Source organism: Maylandia zebra, linkage group LG18, assembly GCF_041146795.1.
Source record: "Maylandia zebra isolate NMK-2024a linkage group LG18, Mzebra_GT3a, whole genome shotgun sequence".
Taxonomy (NCBI): domain Eukaryota; kingdom Metazoa; phylum Chordata; class Actinopteri; order Cichliformes; family Cichlidae; genus Maylandia; species Maylandia zebra.
In genome coordinates this window covers 37,667,593-37,691,398 of record NC_135184.1, presented here as the reverse complement: position 1 = coordinate 37,691,398, position 23,806 = coordinate 37,667,593, and the positions used below count along the sequence as shown (strand labels likewise).

Genomic DNA, 23,806 nt, shown 5'->3' with positions numbered 1-23,806 from the left:
AAACAAAAGTTGTATCCAAGATGGCCGACTTCTAAATGGCCACCATGGTCACCACCCATCTTGAGGAGTTTGCCCCTCACATATACTAATGTGCCACAAACAGGACTTTAATATCACCAACCATTCCCATGTTGTTACGGTGTATCTATATAAAGGCCCACCCTGTAGATCGTTATATCGAACAGCCCTACAGAACATGTTTATTGAACATCTTAACATTCATGTTTACAAAAAACTTTCTGCAAACATTTATCCACATTAATGTGGCCCTGTTACTGAGACAAACTAACTTGTTTACATTGTCCGAGAGGAGAGCTGACCGCTTCTGATTTACAGTGTTGCCTGCAACTGAGAACAGTCTCTCACACAGAACAGTGGTTGCAGGAGTGGCCAGATATTTGCAAGCCAGCAGTGCCAGCTTGTCACCAGCTCCTGAATGAGCTACAGAATCAAGTGCATGATTCTGTCAGGCAGAAACTCCTCATCTGATTCATCTGTAATAGACTCATTTTCTTGGGTGGCTTATCTTCACAAGTCTGAGGTGGGGATTGATCATGCAGCAGTCTTCCAAGTGTGGGCCACACCCTCTCTCTGTCACTCTTGGGGAGGCACTTCCATCGAGCATCCAAAGCTGTGGCAATCTTGAGACAATCATTGTTGATAAAGTTTTCTTGGTGGGAGGTTAGGTGTTCTTGGAATGCTGTTTTAAACCTAGTTACATATGCAGAGTCATCATTAGAGGTTTCCATCACATGATGCAAGTGGGAGAGGGCAGGCAGTACCACTGAGCAGGAAATATAGGATTCCCCACCCAGAATCTCAGTTACATACCGGTAGTGAAAACACACAGACAGAGGAAGAGATGGAAGAAGAACAAAATGGTTATTAAAACAAGAAATGGATTTTCTTTAATCAATTAATTAAAAAAATTTTTTATTTCTTTCTTGTGGCATCAGCATCACAAGTTTGTGGCTCTGCTGGATCAATGGCTCCTTCTGCTCCCCCAGGGTTGTTTGTCGTGTTTCCAGCTCTGGGACGTTGGTTGGAATATGTTTGAATTGACCAACAATTTTCTGAAACCTGGACAAATCCACTGTCACCAGTGATGCAACAAGGCATATGCTCAAATGGCAAAGGTTTAGCTGCAGCTGTTGAGTTTCGTGGACAATCAATCCCTACAGTTGTGAATTTCCCACCTGACACCTGACAGGGTGACATGTTTGGCTGCAGCTAAATTCTCTTGTTTTTTCCTTTCCAGTGTCTTAGAGCCCATTAATTTTTGACATTATTGTGCTTGTTGTTGGAGCCTTGTACAATGCATCTCGAAAGGCAACTTGCAAAACCTTTGTAAGGGCTGTGTCCTCGACGATATTAATAGTTTTGCAGTTTGGTGCAATCTACTTGCCAGTTGTGTCTGTCAATTTGTCTGAGGTAGACTTACTGAGGCCCCAATGCTCCGTGAGAGTGGTTTGCCACAAGCTGGGCGACACGTTAGCCAAAGTGCTAGCAGCATCCCCGAGTAGCATATGCTTTGTGTGATATTTTTACCCTGGAAGTGCTTCGGTAAAAAGAAAATAACTTCCTGCACAATGTGCATAGTACTTTATGTCGGTCAACTGTTCTGTCTTGTTGTTTTAATTAAAATTTTCTATCAAACGAGCCAATGTGCTGTTTATCATCTTCCATATTGAGTTGACTGGTTCTTCTGGCCGTTACTACCAGATCAACTGCCCATTTGCGCATGTGCCAAGATAAAAAATGTAATCAGATTAGTCATGATGATGGATTAAGCTGCATTAACGTGTTAATTTTGACAGCCCTAATATATATGGATATAAATGTCCCTTAACATGAGGCAGCACGGTGGCACGGTGGTTAGCACTGTTGCCGCACAGCAAGAAGGTCCTGAGTTCAATTCCACCATCAGGCCGGGGTCTTTCTGTGTGGAGTTTGCATGTTCTCCCCGTGTTCCCCGCGACCCTGAAAAGGAGAAGCGGATGGATGGATGGATGTCCCTTAACATAAGATTTGATTAGTAGTGGAAGCACTTTTAATAATTTTTTTTTACCATTTTCTCCTCTCTCCCATAATCATAATCCTTTTGCTTTTTCTTTCAATCCAGGTAAGGAGTCCCTGGTTTGTTGACAGTCCCCAAGGTGCTGGTGTCCCACACTTGGTGAAAGAGCAGAACAGGCTGGTTTCAAGTAGCATGTCTGGTGGAGAGATGATACCCCTATCTGCTGCCTTTACAAGGGGCTCTAAGGCTAGAGCAAGTCTACCTGTAGGCCGCTCAAGTGGTCAGACAAGAGGTTGGCCGTTAGGTATGTAGACACATCTAAATAAATCTGTTCAATAACACTGTATGAAATAGTTTGCTTCTTAACTGATTTGGACAACACATATGAATATCCTGCAGAAGCTGTATGGAAAATATGGTCATGAAAATGCTGTCAGGATCCAATTTATGATAAAATACCATATTCCCAGATCACTTCCATCTCTCTTTAAAACATTTACTTTTAGAAGACATAATGATACAATAAACACACACACACACACACACACACACACACACACACACACACACACACACACACACATTAAAAAAAACAGCATAGAAAATAAATGGATGGGTTTTTTGCGCTAGTGAAGTTGTGGAGTTGTATTTTGTATTTTGTCTCACATCAATTATATCATCAGTTATATCGTTATCGCATAAATATTTTTGGCCATATCGCCCTGCTCTACTGTGGAGTACCTCAGGGTTTTCTACTGGGGCCCATTCTTTTCTCTTTATATTTGCTTCCCCGTGGGGTCCATTTATAAAAAGCATAATGTCCTTTCATTGCTTTGCAGATGACCTCCAGATATACAGTTAGGACCAAATATATTTGAACAGAGACAATTTTTTTCTGATTTTATACAATACAGTACAACTTTATTTATATAGCACATTTAAAAAACCAGCGGTACACCAAAGTGCTTTACAATCGAAACAGGAAAATAAAGACATGGTTAAATAAAAGACGATTAACAAAGTACCACAAATGTCAGCAGGTTGAGTGCACTAATTATACAGGAATAAAGTTACCAAGAGCAGATATTGCTAAAAGATAAAGTACATAGATAAAAAAATTGAGCCAAATATAAAATAGGGACACCAACTAGATGGAAAAGCTAGGTTAAATAAGTGAGTTTTTAAACTGGATTTAAAAGATAAAATGGAGTCTGATGCACGGATAGCAATGGGAAGGTCGTTCCACAGGTTAGGTGCAACCAGGGCAAAAGCACGGTCTCCCCTAGATTTAAGTCTAGATCTAGGCTGAGCCAGGAGTAATTGGGCTGAAGACCTGAGGGCTCGCCCAGGGACATGTGGACTATGGAGATCGACCAGATAGCTAGGGGCTAAATTATTTATAATTTTAAAGGTGAGCAACAATATTTTAAATTCAATATGATATTTTATGGATAACCAATACAAATCAGCAAGAACAGGGGTGATAGAGGTATGCTTTCTAGTACCAGTCAGGAGGCGAGCCGCAGCATTCTGGACAAGCTGAAGTCTGTGAAGGAGAGCAGAGTGAAGACCAATGTAGAGAGAATTACAATAATCCAATCTAGATGTCACAAAAGCATGAATGAGTTTTTTAAGATCTTTATGAGGGACATAGTGCTTAGCCTTAGCAATAAGGCGCAGTTGGTAAAAGCTAAATTTGATTACTGAGGACACTTGTTTGTTAAATTTGAAAGAGCTATCCAGCAGGACACCTAGGTCACTAACCGAGTCAGAGAGAGAAGTGACAAAGGAACCAAAGGTATCAGCTAATATGTCCCATGGGGTATGGTTGCCAAACACTACAATTGCCGTTTTCTTTTCATTCAGGATAAGGGAATTGCCCAAAAGCAATTCTCTGACTTCTCTCATGCACTTGAGAAAGCAGTGCAACGATGGAGCAAATGTTAAATTTTTCAAAGATTAAGTCTAGAGGGGCATGTATAATGAGAATAACATTGGGCCAAGCACAGAGCCTTGAGGAACACCACAGCATAAGGATGCAGTGGTGTGCATGGCTCTGTACATTACCACAATAAACTTTAAATGAAACAACTCAGACGGAGTTGATGTGCAGACTTTAGCTTTTATTCTGTGGGTTGAAAAAGATGTCATAAAAATGTGAGGAACTAAAGTATTTTTAACACAGTCCCTTCATTTCAAGGGCTCAAATGTAATTGGACAATTAAATAACTGAAAATAAAATGTTCATTTCTAATACTTGGTTGAAAATCCTTTGCTGACAATGACAGCCTTAAGTCTTGAACTCATGGACATCACTAGATGTCCTCCTGAAACTGAGTCAGTTTCCTCCTGACTCTCCCAGGCCTCTACTGCAGCAGCTTTCAGTTGATAATTTGATGATGTCATAATGAAGGGATTGCCAACACCTGCCCATGAAATAGCCTTTAAGTAAATTTTCCAATTGGTCCCTCACTGTAACGCAGTTCACCTTTTGCGGCCTTGCAAAATTAGTTTCCTAAAATTTTGCATTCCTTTTTTCTTTTTTCTTTTTTCTTTCTTGTTTTCTTTTTTTTTTTTTTTTTTACAGCACATTGTGTTCTGCGTCCTGATTGGCTATAGACCATTGTCAATCAATGGTTGCTCTATTCCTATGTTTTGGACCTGAAAACAGGGTTTGATGTTTGGTTTCATTCTATAATACTGGACTTATTTTTCTACGAAGGTTTGAACTTTGAGGCTGTTTAAACTAGAGAGAAAATGTTCATGCTTGTCTGAGAAGTGTGTAGTGAGAGGTTTTAAACCCTTAAAACATCTATAATAATTGTTAAAAATAAAGCTGACTAGTTCGCAGATTTCACCTATCGCAGGTTACTTTTAGAATGTAACTCCCGCAATAAATGAGGGGCCACTGTACTTTGGTCCCTGTAAAAAGAGGGTGGAACATGTTAATGAGCTGAAACTCCTAAACTCTTCATCCAATTTGAGTGTAGACTTAAATGAAAGCTGAGAGTGTAAACATATCCATGCCCATTATATAACTATAATTGGAATTAGAGCTGGGCGATATGAGATTTTTTCATATCACGATATGTTTTTTTCATTTCAGGCGATAACGATATCTATCACGATATAAGCCAAATAACTATATTTGTAAGATTTAAATGTGCCGTTGCTCACAAGTAAAATGTGAAATAATCAGCAGCTTGTTTTTATTTAAATATTTATTTCCCATAATAAGTTCAACAGGGTAGATGTACTTCAGGAACATGAGACTTTTTCAGATAAATAAAGGCAAATATTGCAAACTACACAAAAGGCAGCCGCTAAAGCGTTTAAGTTTCAAAATAGAACAAACAAAACAGACTAAATTGTCAATTCCACTTAGAAACAAAATATTAATTCTAAAAATAAATCTTAGTTTGTTTTACAGAAGAACAGACAAAACTGACTAACTTTTGTCAATATCAAATAAACTTAGAACTAAAAGGAAATTCGCAATCTCTCCTTGTTGTATAGCTTAGCTTTTCAAACAGTTTTAACAGTTACTTTAGTCTGACAAAAGCCGAATGACGAATTAGCGCTTCCAGTCAGAGACTGAGGCTACGTCCACACGTACACGGGTATTTTTGAAAACTGAGATTTTCCGTTTTCGTTTTAAAAAATAATCCCGTCCACACATAAAGGCAGAAATGAAGGAAAACGCTGCTATGAACATGCCAAAGCAGCAGGTGGCGCTAGATTCCTAACCGTGCCGAAATGTTGGCCAATCAGAAGTCTAGAAGTGGAAAAAGTAAACAAAGCTGGGGCATAGAAGCAGAACCAAGTCGTATGTGTGGACGGACAGTAACTGTGTGTATATGTAAGCATTTAAACACTGCAGAGAGTAGAATTAACAGTATTGTAGAAATTCATTTCACCGAAACAATAACGTGGCGCACAGTGTGACGCATGCACCAGTTTATTGTATTTCCAGACTTGCTTTCGGCACAATTTACAGTGCACGCTACTCTGTTTTTTGTCAGACTTGAAATAGCTGAAATACCTTCACACTACGGAACATCTATGGCTCTTCCGTTCGACAATCTCTCCAGCGTTGGAACCATCATCTGTTTTCTCTTCAGTCACGCTCGGTTGATTTTTCTAGTCGGCACACTCATTTCCTCCATTACCCGCTGGCTGCTTCCCAAACAAACACACGTGCGGCTTGGCACTTGTGCTGTACGTAACAAGTCACGCGACGTGACGCTGCGGCTGTGATTGGTTCGGCTCTGCGCTACTTGATTTGGATTGGCTGACCTTTTTTTTTTTTTTTTTTTTTCCTTTGAGGACAAGAGCGGCGAGGTCTATCGCGATAGCTTAATTTCTCTATCGAGTAAAAGTTATATCGCGATACATATCGTTATCGTTCTATCGCCCAGCTCTAATTGGAATATGTTTCAGTAAACAGAAAAAAAACAAAACTTGTGTCAATGTCCAAATACATTTGAACACAGTTAGTGTCCAAATGTATTTGAACACAGTGTTCAAATGTATTTGGACACTGTGTTCAAATACATTTGTATTTGCGTATACAAACCAACAGCCATATTTCTAACCAGGCACTAGTGAACTGTCCCAGAGATGTACAGTCGTGAGGAAATAAACTTTTGGGCAACCCAATCTGTTACATGGGTATGACAGCGCTATTGGTCCTTTAGTGTCTTACTGTCATCTGGTTGCAAGGCACCTTGGTGTGACTTTCAACAGTGCTTTAAAATTTGATAAACAGATCAGCTCAGCTGTTAAGACAAGTTTCTTTTAACTAAGGCTCCTCAGTAAGGTGAAGGCCTGCCTCGCTTTTATTACCTGTCATCTTAATTACTGTAACTCTTTATATGTTGGCTCTGATCAGTTCTTACTTCAGTGTTCAAAATGCAGATGTTTGCCTTTTGACAGGAAAGAAAAGGTGTGATCACATTACACCTGTACTGGCATCCTAACACTGGCTTCAAGTCCGTTTCAGTATCCACTTTAAAATGTTATAACTTGTTTTTAAGAGTCTCAATTGTTTAGCGCCACGTCACTTAACAGAACTTTTGAAACTCTATGTAGGGTAATTTCCAATAAACAAAGTTTAAAAAAGGAGTCTTGTGTTCCTGGTTTCCAAAAGAAATGCTTCCAGTTGCATTATGATTTGAAGACTGTTTATGTATTACAAACTGAAGATGTAACAATGAACTCCTTCCTAAATAAGCATGGAAGTTCCAAAAAATAAGCAGTTATCCAGAACTACCTGTGCACACGGTCAGAAAACCGTGAGACTCCTAACCTCGCTGTCCATGCTCCGCCCCTTCCCTCTCACACAGGGTTTCATGCTGCTATTGCACTAGGGAGAAATGAATAAATCAGGAAGTGGAGAGGATTAGTAAGTGGGAAGTGAGGGCAGCTATGAAGAGGATGAAAAATGGAAAGGCAGATGTTTCAGATGATATACCTGTAGAAGTCAGGATATGTATTAATTCTTTAACCAGACTGTTTAACACAGTGTTGTAGAGTGGGGGAAAGAGTGTACTGCTTTTCAAGAACAAGTTTGATACTACAGTTCTGAACAAGGGTGAAGAACTTTACATCCGATTTTCTTCTTAACACAAATAAAGGCATTTGTGTCCCCCACTGGAATCAAACCAGCAACCTTTTGCTTGCTAATCAAGTGTGTCAAGCATTACACAGTTGGAGGCATTAGAGTTGTAGCTGCAGAAATCCCTTTAAAACAAGTTTCATTTTATCAAGTTACCAACTGAATTAACATTAATCCTGGCAGCTAATTTGACTGCTGAGGTTTCTCCTAGTAGCATTTCTGTTAGATAGACAGTGTTGCAGTGGTTAGCTCAGTCATCTCACAGCTAAAAGGCCTGTAGGTCCGTAACTAAGTATGTGTCACGGCTGGGGCAGCAGTCGTATGGTGTTACGAGAAAAGGACCCAAAATGCACGAACTGGCAGGGGTGCGAGTGAGTGTTTATTTACAGTGACGACGAAGTACAAAAAGAGGAAATAAGGAACAGGGAGCTACTAAAGCCTAGACTGGGAAAAACTAATAAACAACCCTGAAAACATAAGGACACAGGATGATACACGGAGATGACACGGAGGAAGCAGGGCAGAGAGACGCGGAGAAACACTGAATAACACAGACGAACCGACAAGGATCACAGGCAGGCACACACTGTAAAAACACACAAGGTAATTAGGGAATGACACACCAGAGGGGAACACAGCTGAACCTAATAGACACAACGAGACACAGACCTTCAAAGTAAAACAGGAAATTCACAAACTGTTCTACAACACTAACTCAGGGACACGAACAGAGCACAGGAGGGAGCACACTAAAACACTAAACACAAGAACCAAACCCTAAGAATTAATACAAAACATAAGATGATACCAAAATGAAACACAAAACGCTGGGTCATGTGGACCATGACAGTATGCATATGAGACAAATTGAGTGCATAGGATAGCTCGTGAATCACTGGGATTTAAATAATCTCTCAACATGAATCTATTCATACTTCACACTTCACCTGCAAGCTCTTGTGTTGGAGCTTGAAGGTTTAGTTTATAAGCTGTCTGCTTCATAAGCCATTGAGAAGCAAGCACCTGTACCCTATTTAATTTAAAGATTTTGTTGTGGATTAGCATTCTTATGTTGTATATGGCTAAATATATTAAAATAAACATCAAAAATATTTATTTTAGCTGCCACTCATCAGTTTGCGTATTAAGATTTGAAGATGTTTCTTTGTACGGTTCTGACACAGACTGATGGCCCCTCTTCCTGTGTTGTGTCAGGTGTGCTGTTCCTGCAGTATGGGGAGGAAACAAAGCAAGTCTGGGTGCCCACAGAAATCAGCAATCAGGATGCTCTTCGGGCTTTGTTTGTTACCGCTTTCCCTCAACAGCTCACCATGAAGATGCTGCAGTCTCCAAACATGGCCATCTACATCAAAGATACCACCCGCAATGTTTACTATGACCTGGAGGATATTAGGTGAGGGTGGTAAAGAGAGAATGATATACACAATTACATAGTTGTGCTCATAAGTTTACATACCCTGTCAGAATTTGTGACTTTTTTGGGCCATTTTTTTGTTTTAGAGAATATGAATGCTAATGGAAAAACTTTTTACTCGCTCGTGGTTAGGGGTTGGGTGAAACCATCTATATAAAAATTTATAATCACAACACAAACAATCAGGGGTGTTAAACTAATTTTACATCATGTACACATGCAGCCCACTTTGATCTTAAGCAGGCAGCACCAGTGACACTCCCCTTTCTGTCAGTGTAAAAAACATTACATATTTAACTGGGGTTTTTTTTATATGATAAAGTGAGAAATGTGTCTGTTAGACTCTTTGGAGTTAGGTTGTTTAAAAAACAAATCAATTCTATAGTAGATAGTGAAAAACAGAAATCTTTCCTATTTTTACAAAGTTAGAGTGGTTTTGTTAGAGACATAGGTAAGCGTTTTGCAATTTGGAATAGTTTGTGAGAGCTGAAATTTCTTTTGTACTGAATTACACGTTTTTCTCCTCTTTGCAATCTTCTCTGAAGAGTGGCAACATGGGAGCTTCAAAACAACTCTCAAATGACCTGAAAACAAAGATTGTTCAACATCATGGTTCAGGGGAAGGATACAAAAAGCTATCTCAGAGATTTCAGCTGTCAGTTTCCACTGTGAGGAACATAGTGAGGATGTTGAAGACCACAGGCACAGTTCAAGTTAAGACCCGAAGTGGCAAGTCAAGAAAAATCTTAGATAAGCAGAGGCGAGGGATGGTGAGAATGGTCATAGTCAAGCCACCAACCAGCTCCAAAGACCTACAACATCATCTTGCTGCAGATAGTGTCACTGTGCATCGTTCAACTATTCAGTGCACTTTGCACAAGGAAATGCTGTATGGGAAAGTGATGCAGAAGATCAGTGACAGAATCAAGAATTAGAAAAAGTTGCATTTCCTGCAAAAATGCAGTGTGAATGCCGTGTAGTGGAATCTGCTGAAAAAAGCTGAAGAAGCAGAATTATCTGCTGAACAGATGTGTAGAAGCTGAACTGCTTGCCGAAGATGGCTATATTTGAAAGGGTACACTGCAGAGTGTCAAGAAAGCAGTGTGCATGCAAGCAGGGAAGATGTGCGGCAACCGCCACAGGTAGGATTCGAACCTTCATCACTGGGTCTCTCGGCAGCTGCTCATCCCACTGAGCCAAACCAGTTCCAGTCCCAAAACAAAGATATGATGAGAGAAAAAATGTGCACTGCGCAGAAGAAGCTGAATTGTGCTGAAAAAAGAGATGAAGAAACTGAAAATTGTGCTAAAAAGAGGCGAAGGAACTGAAAACAGCTGAAAAGGGGTGAAGAAGGTAGAATTTGTGTTGAAAAGAGTTAAAAAACTTGAACTGTTTAATGAAAAAAATGTTGCCATAAGCGGGATTCTAACCCTGGCCTCCCGCTCTGAAAACGGCTGCTTATCTCACTGAGCTAAAACATGGCTCAGCCCAGCAAGCTAAACTGGTGATCACACTGAAAATGTGGTCTCTTTCATCAAATGGGCCAAAAAGTGGCATAAAAAGCTTAATATCTCAAAAAGTAGAAAAGTTGTGAGCACCAAAGGACATAGCTGGCATTAGCAGAAATAGCAGAACAGTTTAAATATTTGAATGGTGGCAATCGGCTGAAAACTGAGGGAGTAGTTAAGCGGCAAAGAAACGGAGCAACTAGAATAAGGTAGAAGAATAAAGTTTAAAGAGAAACAGGAACACAATGCCTCACCACATTCACACAATCAGTGAAGTTGAAGTTGCGCCAGGCCCGGATTTTTCAACAAGATAATGAACCTCAACACTGCTCAAACTCTACTAAGGCATTCATGCAGAGGAACAAGTACAACATTCTGAAATGGCCATCTCAGTCCCAACACCTGAATATTATTGAAAATTTATGGTGTGACTTAAAGCGGCTGTCCATGCTTGGAAACCATCAAACCTGACTGAACTGGAGATGTTTTGTAAAGAAGAATGGTCCAAAATACCTTCAACCAGAATCCAGACTCTCATTGGAAGCCATAGGAAGCATTTAGAGGCTGTTATTTCTGTAAAAGGAGGATCTGGGTACACGGTCGGCCCCCTGATCCGACTCATCCTTGCTGCTGGTCTATGGGCCGGGACACAGATGGTCATGGCCAGTCCCCACTTACCGTCCGCAGAGGGATGGAATAGGCTAGGCCAGACGGCTCCCCGGGCTAGGTTGGGCGATGGGAGTATGTGGCGGGGTGTGGCTTGCAGGGAGGCTGAGACACACTGGAGCTCCATCAGCCAATTACGTCTCCCCTATTAAAGAATGTACTAGGACATGCGTTGTTGTTTTGTGTGTGGCTAGCAGCTGAAAAGCTGCGGCCGAGTGTTAGAGAAAAGAGCAACCAAATAATGAAGTGTCGAAACTGCAACTATGTGGTCCATCATTCATGTCACACAGTCCATTTTTCTTTAAGTGCTTCCTATTATGTATCTTGAAATCCACTTTTTTTCCCCGGAGAGTCCCGTATGTCAACTGAAGTTATTTGTGGGGGTTTTTCTTGCATCCCGAACAAGTTTTGTGGCAGTTTTGGCTGAAATGTTTGTTTCCATTACAAAAGAATTTTTCCACTTCTTTGTTTGAACACTGCTGATTGATGCTGTCAATTGCCTGGATATCATTTTTCCTGTTTCATAAAGTTCAACTATCGTCTCCCACAGATCCTTTGATCATTCTTTTGCTTTCCCTGTAGCTCAGAATCCAACATCAGTGCAGCACTGGGGGTTTGTCAGGAGCCCAGAAACTCACTGACGTTTTATACACACAAACTAATTACAAGGAAACAGATCACGGACTGGTCACCGTTATTATTAAAACTTTCATGGTATATAAACATTGATCATGGTCATTTTGGTAGTTTCTGTTGTCATTATGATTTAAAAAGGGTATGTTTGATAATAAATGGTTTCTCCCAACCACTAATCATGATTGAAATAAAAGTTTTGTATTATCAATCATATTCTCTGGAAAATGGCCCAAAAATTACAAATTCTGCCACGGTATGTAAACTTACCAGCACAACTGTTTATAAACAAATCACAATCCCCTCTGTCCTTTTTACTCATTAACAAATTCAGATTATCTGTCACTGTGTTTTGTTATATGAAAAGATTTTGGTGTCAATTGTAAATTGAGGAAACATCTTTTTCACTTTTGCCATCTTTAATTGATACATAGTTTTCCTTAATCTTGTTTTTAGCACTAAACCTTACATACTCAGTCTGGCAGCTACACTTTTTGCTTCTTGTCAAATTCAAAAGGATTAAGAACCCTGAGGTTAAAAGGCTTCATCATTCAAAAAAAGCATACACTTCATGTCGTGCTCTAAATGGTTTGTATCCTCCATCCCCTGCTGTACCTAGAGATAATGGCACTCTCAATATCATCTCCTTTCAGTTACAGAGCCTCCCACCTTCTACAAAACGACTTCTCAGCGTTTTAGGTTTAGGCAGCAAAAGGAAATCAATTTGCCTCATATATCAACAGTAACTGGATTGAAATAGACAGCAAAATGTTAACAATTGCATGCTGAACATCACAACGATAAACTAAATAAAACTGTTCTCACAAACAAAATTTAGACCACCCCTTTATTTTAAAATATACGCTGCACAGCCATGAGACCTATTTTGACCAAACAACATGTCTGATCCATTTAATTACTACTCAGCGATTTCAGCATACCACAACTTAAGCTAAATATTTAATAATGCGTTTCACATGTGTCAAAACTGATTCAGTATACCTTTTGTAGAAGTTGTTGCACACATTGATTTGTAACATCATGCAAATCTGTTGCTTCTAGAAACATCACCCCCAACTCCTTCTTGAAGGCGTATCATAAAGACCCTGAACATGTGTTCAAACATCATGCCAAGTCTGCCACTGTAGGAGGAAAGGTGAGTCAGTCAGCTTTTTTTGTTTTGTTTGTTTTTTTCAATTTAATGCATTGTGGTTTATTTTCTCCACAGAAAATGGTACATGCAAAAAGTCGTTAATATTTACAGTATATACAAGATCTTTAATCAAAGGGATAGTTAAACACACTACAAACAACATTTTCCCATTACATTTCAGCAGTACTAGAATTTTGAGCAAAGCTATTAACATCCATCTCTTTGATTTCAGGACACAGCACTGAAAGTGAATATAAAATGCAAAAATATTAACAGTAGTTATATGAGAGCCTGGACACTGAACCAGTGTCTGGTGTGGATCAGGCCAACTAAACATAAAGATCAGAAACTTCTAGTTAGGTTGTTAATCTGTCCATCAGAATAAAGGATTAGCAAAATGTATCCAAGTACGGGGCCCATTTACAGAGCTCTAACTGTTTAAAACCTGTGAACTTTGTTACACCCCAGCCCAGGGGAAACCGGTGCACAACACAAGGAAAATAAAAAGAAAAGAGAGAATGTCCTCACACTCCTGCTCTCAAGGAAAACAAACCAAAAACTGCCACAGAGTTACATAACCAGTCAGTTTATTAAATTCCAAAAGGTAGCGGGCGTCAGGGTGAGCATGGCCAAAACAACAAACAAAACTCTCTATAAATGAAGTGAAACTGACTCACCTACACGGAGAAAACCCAAAAGAAAATGCAGGTCTCTTATCTGCCTCCCTAACCAAAAGCAGGAGAAAATAGCTTCTCAGCCCTACAGCTACCGAGTAAAAATACTTACAACTATTTACAACAAAACTATTCACAACACAGCAAAAGCTTCTCATTCCAGAGAACAGAGTCTCACACACAGCCACAGCTCATTGGGAGCAGGAAGCAGCCAGGGGCAGAAGGGTCCTCATTTACAGCCGGCCTCTCCCAGTGCTCCACCTGGAACTCACAAAACATCAATAACATAGAACACAAACTACGCCACCCTCTGGTGTGTGACAGACAACAACCACACAGTACAAAACATGACTCCATGACACTGACTCATAACAACTTATTTGTATTTATTTTTGCATTTATTCCAAGCTATCTCGTGGTAACTTAAACTTACAATGGCCTTTCTTACCCAGATATGAGCATATATTTCAAACAACTTACAGTGACAACTTGGTCCTACTAGAATGTGAGGAAAAAGTGATAATGAGAAAGTGATACTTGTCATTTGGTTGTTTTAACTCAACATTATTTTGGTGAAGCCTGAGGAGAAACCCGATGGGAGTTTCTTTTGCAGGTTAAATAATGATTTCCTTTGTGCTTTTCTTAATGTTTGTCTTTGTAGCTGTAGATGCTGGGTTAGAAATAAACAGTAAGATTTTGCTGAGAAAGAAAAATAATGCTAGGTAGAAAACACGTGCATGTGTGAATGAGGCATGTTGAATAAAGGACTTTGAGTGCTCAACTAGAGTGGAAAATGAAACAGTACAATTCAGAATGTATTTGAAACAAACAAAACTATTTAATGTAATTTTCCAACTGATTGGATAATTGAATCTTGTACACTGATAAAACTCACAGATGAACTTGGTCATGAGTTCTGCTACTAGTGCTTTTCTACTCTTCTGGAGCACTTTATACCACATGGCTCATCACACAAGCACTTTTTCTATAAACATTTACACATGTTCATACTCCCACGGATGCATCAGTGAACAACTTGGGGTTAGTATCTTGGCCAAGCCAAGGATTGAATCCCCAAGTGGACGAGTACTCATATGATGCTTTTCTACTCTAACTGAGCATTTCCTACTACAAGCCGTATTCATCCAGGCACACACACATTCATACAAACACTGTTTTCCATTCCAAGATTTGTTTGTCTTACATTCACAAATGCTCAGGCTTGGTAACATGCCACTAACCTCCTGACTGGTAAACATCAACCTCTACCACACTGAGATGCCTGTTGACTCTGAAGGGTTCTTCTCTTTGTTTTCCTTTCCTGGGCCACTACTTTTGAGAGCTAATTTCATCATATAGTTTGAGACTGGATATTGAACCACATTTGCTTAATAGAATGGGGATTCTGCTACCCTGCCCTCTACATATATGTTACTAACCAGCTCATAATTTGAGAAAATTCAGTAACTTAACATTGATAGAAGAGAACTATTGCAACAGTATTTGTTTCTGTCTGTACTTGCATTACTCATGAGAGAGAAATGTGTTTGAGGTCCCTATGTTGTAGGGTGAGCTAACGTTAGGTTTGGGTTTGTGTTGGAGAAAGTGTAGAGGGAAATAATGGAAGTCAAGTAAGTAGTACTGGATGTCTGAATGGTGAAGTGAAAGACAGTCAGGGCAGAGTCATAGCTGGAAGAATATTTTGTTGTTGCTGGGAATTTGTGTCAACTCAGTTTGTACTCGAACAATCATCTGTTTGACAGGTTGCTCTCCTTGTGTAACTGGTCTGGACAAAAGGAAAGCAACCTGTTGGATTTTTAAACTTCTGGCAGTTCATCTCTTTCGGCATGCCAGCTCTTTGTAGGTTTACTCAGTCACATAGACTAATATGCATCTCTTATTTGCACAACAATAGGAATATTAACTGTAGTCATGCAGAGCTAAGTCAAAATATGCACACATTATTTATTGTTTCACTTGGTAGTGTGGAGAATTGAGACAATAATGGAGAATGGAGAAAACAAACCAGTCTTTACCATGAGAAGATTCATATTTGAGTATTTGTAAAGAAATTTAATATGTAGGATTAAAGAAAAATGGAGGTGGAGAAATCTGTACTCATTTGTCCCATTGCACAATTATTTGGCTTATAATTTGGTTTCAGAAATGACTTGTTCACTGACATATTCTCCATTCAGTAATTGACAATAGCAATGAAATTGACAGGATGACTAACACCATAATGTTTTTATATCTAGGAAAACCTTCATCTGATATGTAGCTGCTGGCAGAAACCAAACTTGTGACTAGAGCTTGCAGTGGAACGACATTAGTTGTAATGCTGATCATGTTGGCATTGTGACCCATGCATATTCAGCTAAATTTGCTAAAGACTTCCATGATAGACACACACAGATTCATCAGATAGGCTCATATCTGCTATGGCTTTGCAACTTGTACTTATGTTTCTGAGTGCCATTTATATTATATTTACACTTCTGACCTCTCTTGAGGACAAAGAGGCACAATTATACTTTCAACATTTTCAGTAAATGTTTGTATGTGACATTTTGGGGTGGTGGTTTGGTATTTGGTACATTTTTGTATCGTTTGTATTATTATTATTTTTAATTAGCTGAGATTACTTATTCTTTCTTATACATTATTTCTTTTTCTTAAGACCCAGAGTCAGGAATGTTTTTGTTTGTCTGAGTGAGTGATATATATTTTATGTAAGGGTGTATCCAGAATTCACAAAAACATAAAAATTCCATTTATCAAATGGAAGTACTTTTAAAATTCAGCTATACACTTCTTGGGGTTTGGTGAAATGATGAAATTTCCGCTTGATTTTCATTGGAAGGTTGACTGAGTTTCATTAATACATTACATGTGCTTTATGATCAAAGCCTGAAAGATGAAACTGACTTGTTGGGATCAGCTAAACACTTTTGAATTAAATGCATATTCAGACCTGTTAAACAACAACTGGCCAAAAAGGACTCCACAGCAGAAAAGGAAGGAATCCCCAACTCACTCAGAACGGGGCTGTTCATAAAAGGTGATTGAACAAAAACGTGAAATTAAACTAAATGAGCAGAAAGAAGTATCATGTCGCAATTGTGAGGGTTACCCAGCAGTACTAGTGTGCACCAGTGTGAACAACAGTGCTTGGCATCCAGCACCTGAAACCAGTAAACTCTGCTGGGACTATGTCTCTGCCCTGAGATTGGAGAGCACTGAATGGAACATAAAGGTGCAAAAGGTCAGAGAGATATGAAGGCGCCAGACCATTTAAAGTCTTGTAGGTGAGCAACAGGATCTTAAAATCTGCTCGAACCCTACAAGGCAACTAGTGAAGAGATTTCAGTACTAGAGTAATATGTTCATATTTCCCTATTTTGGTTAAAATGCAGGCAGCCACATTTTGTACAGTCTGTAAACCTCTAAAACTTTTCTTCGTCAACCCAGAGAGGAGACCATTACAATAATCAATACGCGAAGACAAGTGAAAGTTTTGTGGTCCAATGACCATCAAAGCTGAAAATTATCAGATAACCAGCCCCTAATTGCAGATAGACAAGCTTCCAGTTTGGACAAATCAGCACAGTTTCCAATGATTAAAGGATCATATAGTTGCAGGCATCAGCATAACAGTGAAAGGTTACATGAAAATAACATAGAAGAAGACCAAGAAGCAGCAGATAGAGAGGAAACAGTAATAGGCCAGGTACAGACCCTTGAGGGGACCCCATGCCTCACAGCACAGGTCTCAGAGAGATCATTTTTAAAACTAACATTCTGAGATTTCCCAGACAGGTAGGATCTCAGCCAGGATACATGCCGATAAAAATGCTGATAAAACGTTCAATCTTATCCAGTAAAATACAGTGATCCACAGTGTCAAACCAGCGCTTAGATCTAGCAGTAATAAAACTGAAGTGCGATCATTGTCTCATTTACCACTTTGATTAAAGCTGGTTGTGTGGAGCGGTTTGGTCTGAAAGCAGACTGAAATGGCTCAAACTGATTGTTGACAGATGGTCGGTGAGCTGCATAGAAACAACTTTTTCAAAGATCTTGGACAACAAAGATAGATGTGACATGCGTCTATAGTTTGCAACTGAGTCAACTGAGTCCAGGCTTTTTCACGATTGTACCACCACTGCTGATTTAAAACAGGCTGATGTGACTCCAGCCGTCAATGAAGTGTTATGGAAAGTGCTCTATCCCCCCGTCTGTGGTTCTAAGTTGTGGTGATGGTGCAGTTTCAGAGCACTTTTTTTCACTTTCTTCAGATCCCCAGAGAATTGTTGTATGGCAGTCACAGTCCAGTCCACACCTTGTCATCATCCAGTCGTGGCACCCTCCAAAGCCTGCAAGGTTCCATGTCTCCACCCATGGCCCGGTCTATGCCCTCCTCCCCTTCCAGGGTGGCATATGGTGGAGGGGGCAGTGGGGGAGTGCGGGACCCCAGCACTACATTAGCACAGACACTTCGCCTTTCGGGAGCAGGACGATCCAGTACCATATGCACCAGCAGTGCCATCCTGGAGAGGAGAGATGTCAAGCCTGGTGAGATTCCTCCAGCAGGAATGTGCTTTTTAGCTGATTCCTACTGAACAATGAGTCACTACTGCAAGTGTTTTTTTCCCCCTTTGCTGTGACATAAGGGAAGAAGTTATGGGCTGTGATTAGTTGTAATGATGTATGCCATCTCCCATTATCTGTGTGTATAGTAGCGGCAGACATTGACATACATACATGCCGTATGTCAATGTCTGCCGCTGCTATACACACAGATAACCAGAAACCTCGTTACTGCTGTGTAAACTAGCTTTAGTTTCACATTTAAGCAGAATGTCTGAATATCTGGGGTTTGTGTGTGTGTGTGTGTGTGTGTGTGTGTGTGTGTGTGTGTGTGTGTGTGTGTGTGTGTGTGTGTGTGTGTGTGTGTATTTGAGCTTTTTGCATTTTTTTTGTTTTTTGTTCCACATGGCAACCCGGTGCACAATGCTGAACTGATTTTACTTGCACTACACTCTTGGAAACATAACCACTGGCTGTGTTTTTACTCTTTATGTGTGTTTGCTCCACATTCTAAAGTGACAGTGTGTTTATGTGTAAATGCATGTATGTGTCAGATGAGAACGTTGACAGCAGTAAGGTCATGGCCTTGGTGGTGCGTGGTGAAGGAGGACCACATCCAGACTCCTACTGCGCTTCTCTGCAGGATGGAATAGCTCGCCGCAGCATCTCCTCCCAGTGCAGTGCCCCTCCATCTCTCGCAACAGATGTGGTGAATGTTGGAGTCCTAGGACTCCCAGTAGGGCTGCAGCAGTACCGAGCCTCCATTAAACCCCTGATGGGCTATGGAGAGAGCCAATATAATCTAGAGGACGGGACCCATTCCCTCCACAGGTATACTTGCCTATTTACACACATATGCAATAGGAAATGTCTGAAGTTTAATGCTTCATTTCTGCACCATTTGGGTGTATGCAGCAGCCAGGAGGCAACAGTCTGTACCAGTTTAGGTACATGTGTTAGATGTAGTTCTTATAATGGGTTAAAAATGATCATTTTTAGTTGGGCAGCATCAATGACTGTAGAAAACATGGAGGACGCGACAGCTCCACAAAAATGAAGCCAAAACGTCTCTATCGCCCCCTGGTGTCTGGCTGCAGTATAGGTCATAAACCTCCTCCATGTTAGCGGATGGGACTGGGGTCAGACTAAAATAAATTAATTCTCCTAGGATAAATTTTTTCCAAAGATTCTTTCTTTTGTTTTCAATAGTTCTCATCACGCTGATTGATGTCCAAGAGGTCTCCTTTCCCATAAGTTTGATTCTAATTCCTAATTCCTACCACAGTGATGTTAAATTGGGGTGAAACGTCATCATAACAGCTTTGACTGGCAGCTGCAGTCACGGAGAAACTTGCGTATCTCTGTTAGGGAATAGCAGATAGAGCGTAGGCTCTGAGAGGAGGGCCAGCGTTTACGCTACGAAAACACGACCGAGTGTTTTAACCTGACAGCCTGAGGTGTTCTTCAGTAAACTGGACTACCCGACAGTTTTCTACAGTCATTGGGCAGCATATAAAAGAAACATCTAAACACACAAAAAACAAACTTTTTTGTCAGTGTAATCTTTAGTTCGACATTTTTCGGTAATTCAAATGTAGGTAAATGAGCTGATTGTATTATAGTGATTTCTATCTAACATTCACACTCTTGATAGCTGCATGCGAAAGCAACTTGGGGTTAGTTGTTATGGTCCTGGGTCAAGCGACCCAGTGTTTGAGTTTATGTATCTTTTGTATTTATTTTGTGCCTTAGCTTAGTGCACCTAGTTAATTTCTAGATTACTGTGTAGTCCTGTTTCTTAGTTATGTCATCTCCCCTGTACTAAGTTTCCCTGGTTCATGTGTCATGTCTGTGTGGTTATGTTTGGTTCCTTTTCTAGTCTGTCATGCTTGTTAGGCCTGTTAAGTTGTGTTGTCGTGTCTAAGTCTGCATGTTTCCTGTTTTATTTTGAAAAGGGGTCTTGTGTTCTGTGCTCATGCGGTTAGTTTTACTCTTGCCTGTGCATCATTATGTTTATCCTAGTCAGCTGTTTCCTCATGTGTCTCCACTTCCCCTGATCACCTCATGTGTGTATTTAAGTCCTCTGTTCTCTGAATGTCATTGTTGGGTCGTCTGTTATCCCCACCATAGTCATAGAACTTCGTAGTATTTGTTTCTTAGTGTTTTTTAGTTTGCTTAGGGTTCCTTGGTTAACCCCTGTAATCATCCAAATAAAGGATCGCTTTCTGTTTAAACTTGCAATACCTCGTCCACATCTGCTTTTGGGTCCTGTTTCAAAAAACACACCGGCGCACCCCGCCGTGACATTAGTATCTTGCAGGGATATTTGACATGTAGACTGGAGCAGCCAGGAATCAAACCACCAACCTTCCCATTAGCAGATGACCTGCACTACCACCTGAGCTACAGCCACACCGTTTCTTTGGTTAGCTAAACCAAAGAAATAGAAAAGTCACTTTGGGTATGTGGCCTGACAGTTACAGCATGTCATTTTGCAATCCAATAGTAGAACGTTTAAAGTGCCTTGAGGCAATTGTTGTGATTTGGCACAAAACTGAATTGAATTCAAGTAGGAGCTGACTGGGCAAGGCCTATGTGAGTGTGATGTTAAGTGTTGGGGAGTAACGGAATACATGTACCACCGTTACGTATGTAAAAGACAAAATATGAGTAACTGTATTCCGTTACAGTTACCATTTAAAAAGGTGGTATTCAGAATAGTTACTTTGTTGAAATAAATGGATTACACGGCGGTATTTTCCTGTTTCATAAGGCTATGCCCTCTCTATTTCTGGTAATTCCACGCTGATGGAAACCTAAACAAAACGCACATTAAGAGGCTCTAACGCGTGTGACTTAACCTCGCGGCACATGTCACCCCTTATTGTGGCCCGCATAATGACGTGAAGAAATATTTTTAAATAGTATTATTCAACAAATTATTTAATATGAAGACGATAGGCAGTGTGATAAAGGCATAGCATGTATGAAGCATGTAAATATAATAATAACCACTGCAGCCAAAAAGAGAGCCTGACGAGCCCAGCTGTAAGTAAGCTGTTAAGACTCGACTGTACACTGTGTTCGTGTTTCCTCTGAAACAATAAGTCCCGTTGGAGCAGCCTTTCAATGCCTCTCTCTGTATCTGCTAGCAAAGTTGACCCAGACAACAAAGTAAAGCTAGTTTTCAGCTACGAGCCCGACATGAACCTGACGTATTAGCCAGAGGTCCCTTTACTACGGTTCGGAGCCGCGGACCTGTTTTATATACGCGCTGAATAGTTTCTATACAAGATCACTGCAAAAAGTGCAGCCTTACCTAATGTGCACCTACTGTTACTCATTTATATTAAGATTTAAACATCTAGTTGGTGTTGGTGTGGAGAGTAGCCTTCAGTAATAGTAATAAATCACACAGCAATAGGACATTCATGTAGCTGTAAAAAGCATGATAATGTATTAAGTAATCCAAAGTATTCAGAATATGTTACTCTTATTGAGTAATGTAACGTAACGGAATATGTTAAAAAATACATTTTGGAAAAATTAACCTACCCAACACTGGTGATGTTATATCACTCAAGATCAGACAGCCATCCTGTAAGTCTTTTATATAGCAAATATTTTAAAGTGAATGTACAGCCTGTGTGTGCTGTTGAGGGCAGGCCTGGCCAAAAATCATATAATCAACAAGTCTTGGCACAGGAAAATAAATCTCTACATGGATTGTATTAATTTAGTAATTTACTCACGTGATTATTTTTGTGCATAAAGCAGGCCGGATACAACAGTGTTTCCTACTCATAAGCTTTATTGCTCAGATATATATCTAAATCCAGAACTGAATTTAAAATCCTTCTCATTGCATACAAGATCTTGAATAATCATGCCCCATCTTATCTTAAAGGCCGCTTAATATCTTCTCACTCCAATGTAGCTGCCATCACCAGTGTGTGAATGTGTGTGTGAATGGGTGGATGACTGGGTATGTAAAGCGCTTTGGGGTCCTTAGGGACGAGTAAAAGCGCTATATAAATACAGGCCATTTACCATTTAGAGCATTTTGCTCTCAGGCTTCTGGTTTACTTCTGGTTCTTCGGGTATTCAAAAGTAGAATGGGAGGCAGAGCCATGTGCTCCCAGTTTGGATTTGGATTTACTTTTAAGATTCATCTTAAAACTTTCCTTTTTGATAAAAAAATATAGTTAGGGCTGGATCAGGTTACTGTGAATACTCCCTTAGTTACACTGCAGTAGGCTTTCCATTATCACCGAGCGTTTCTTCTTCACTCTTTTTTTTCTGCTTTTTTTCCTCTGCTTTTAATCTTAAGTTATTATTAATCCATGGGTCTCTTCCCTGGCATGTCTTTGTCCTGTCTTCCTTCCCTCATCCCCAGCCGGTCGTGACATATAGCCGCCCCTCCCTGAACGTAAGTAACCGGACGTTTCTTACTGTTAAAGGGAGCTTTTGTTCCTCTACACTGTCACCAAAGTGCTTGTTCATAGGGGACCATCTGATTGTTGGGATTTTATTTGTTTTCTCTGTATTGTTGTGGAGTCTTTATCAGTTTAAAGCACCTTGTTGCGATTTGGCACTATATAAATAAAATTGAACTGAACTGGATTATATTTCTTCCAGGAATCATTTGAATCAAAATCAAAATCAGAATACCTTAATAATCGAAGAGGAAACGATGTGGTGACAATTGCTCCAAAACGAAAAGAACAGTAATGAACTAAACTGAACTAAATAAAAGAATATATTACAAAGTTACAAAATTTAACAAAATATCTCTAATAAATGCAAATAGCTCTAATTATAAATATATTACAGAAAATTAAATATGCATTGAAGTTGTAAAAAAAATATTAGGGAGTAGAGTTTAAGTACCTGCTCGGCACTGTGTTGGCACATGGGGAAATTATATCCTTAAACTTAGTTACAGTCCTTTGAGAAAGAGATGAAATGTACTTTTCCACTGCTTTGTAACCCACTATTGGAGATTTAAGTATTATAAGGAAATGATCAGACAAAAGAGGATTTGGGTTGTTTTTTTGTTTTGTTTTTTTAAGTTTTCCAGTGAGGGTAGGGTAAGCATCAAGCTTTCAAATTAATTAAAACTCTGTGTGGGTCTTTGGATGATTTGTAAGATGGAGTGGAAGATTGCTGCCACACCCTCTGTAGCTTGTGGTTCAAGGATTCAAGGCTATTGATTCATTTAAACTAACATAATTATTCTGCTCTAACCAGGTTTCTTTAAAGCAAACTAAATCAATTTGTTCATCAATTACTAATGTATGTACTGACAGGGACTCAGAAGGGAGAGACATAATGTTTAATAATCCACAATTTGGTGCAGTTGTGTATACTATATTGTTGTTTGTAATTTTTTTTTGTTTCTTTGTCTAAATCACTTTTGTCATGTAAAAAACATCAGTGGTCTGGAGCTCTATGTAAGCTCTTTCCTCCAGACCATCCTGTAGAAAGCCTGTGAAGGTAGCTGAAGCTTCAAC

The 23,806-nt window shown here is 39.8% G+C and overlaps 1 protein-coding gene across 3 annotated transcripts in view; it reads left to right on the top strand.

Annotated features, from left to right (window-relative positions):
- Window positions 1-23,806, top strand: part of LOC101470302 (sickle tail protein homolog) — a 95,350-nt gene that overhangs the window by 29,330 nt on the left and 42,214 nt on the right. For all 3 annotated transcript variants that reach the window (XM_076876449.1, XM_076876451.1, XM_076876450.1), the window contains 5 exons: window positions 2,123-2,321; window positions 8,850-9,048; window positions 12,939-13,032; window positions 18,002-18,278; window positions 18,848-19,124. In XM_076876449.1, coding sequence (XP_076732564.1) covers window positions 2,123-2,321; window positions 8,850-9,048; window positions 12,939-13,032; window positions 18,002-18,278; window positions 18,848-19,124 — 1,046 coding nt within the window. The remainder of the gene's footprint in view (window positions 1-2,122; window positions 2,322-8,849; window positions 9,049-12,938; window positions 13,033-18,001; window positions 18,279-18,847; window positions 19,125-23,806) is intronic.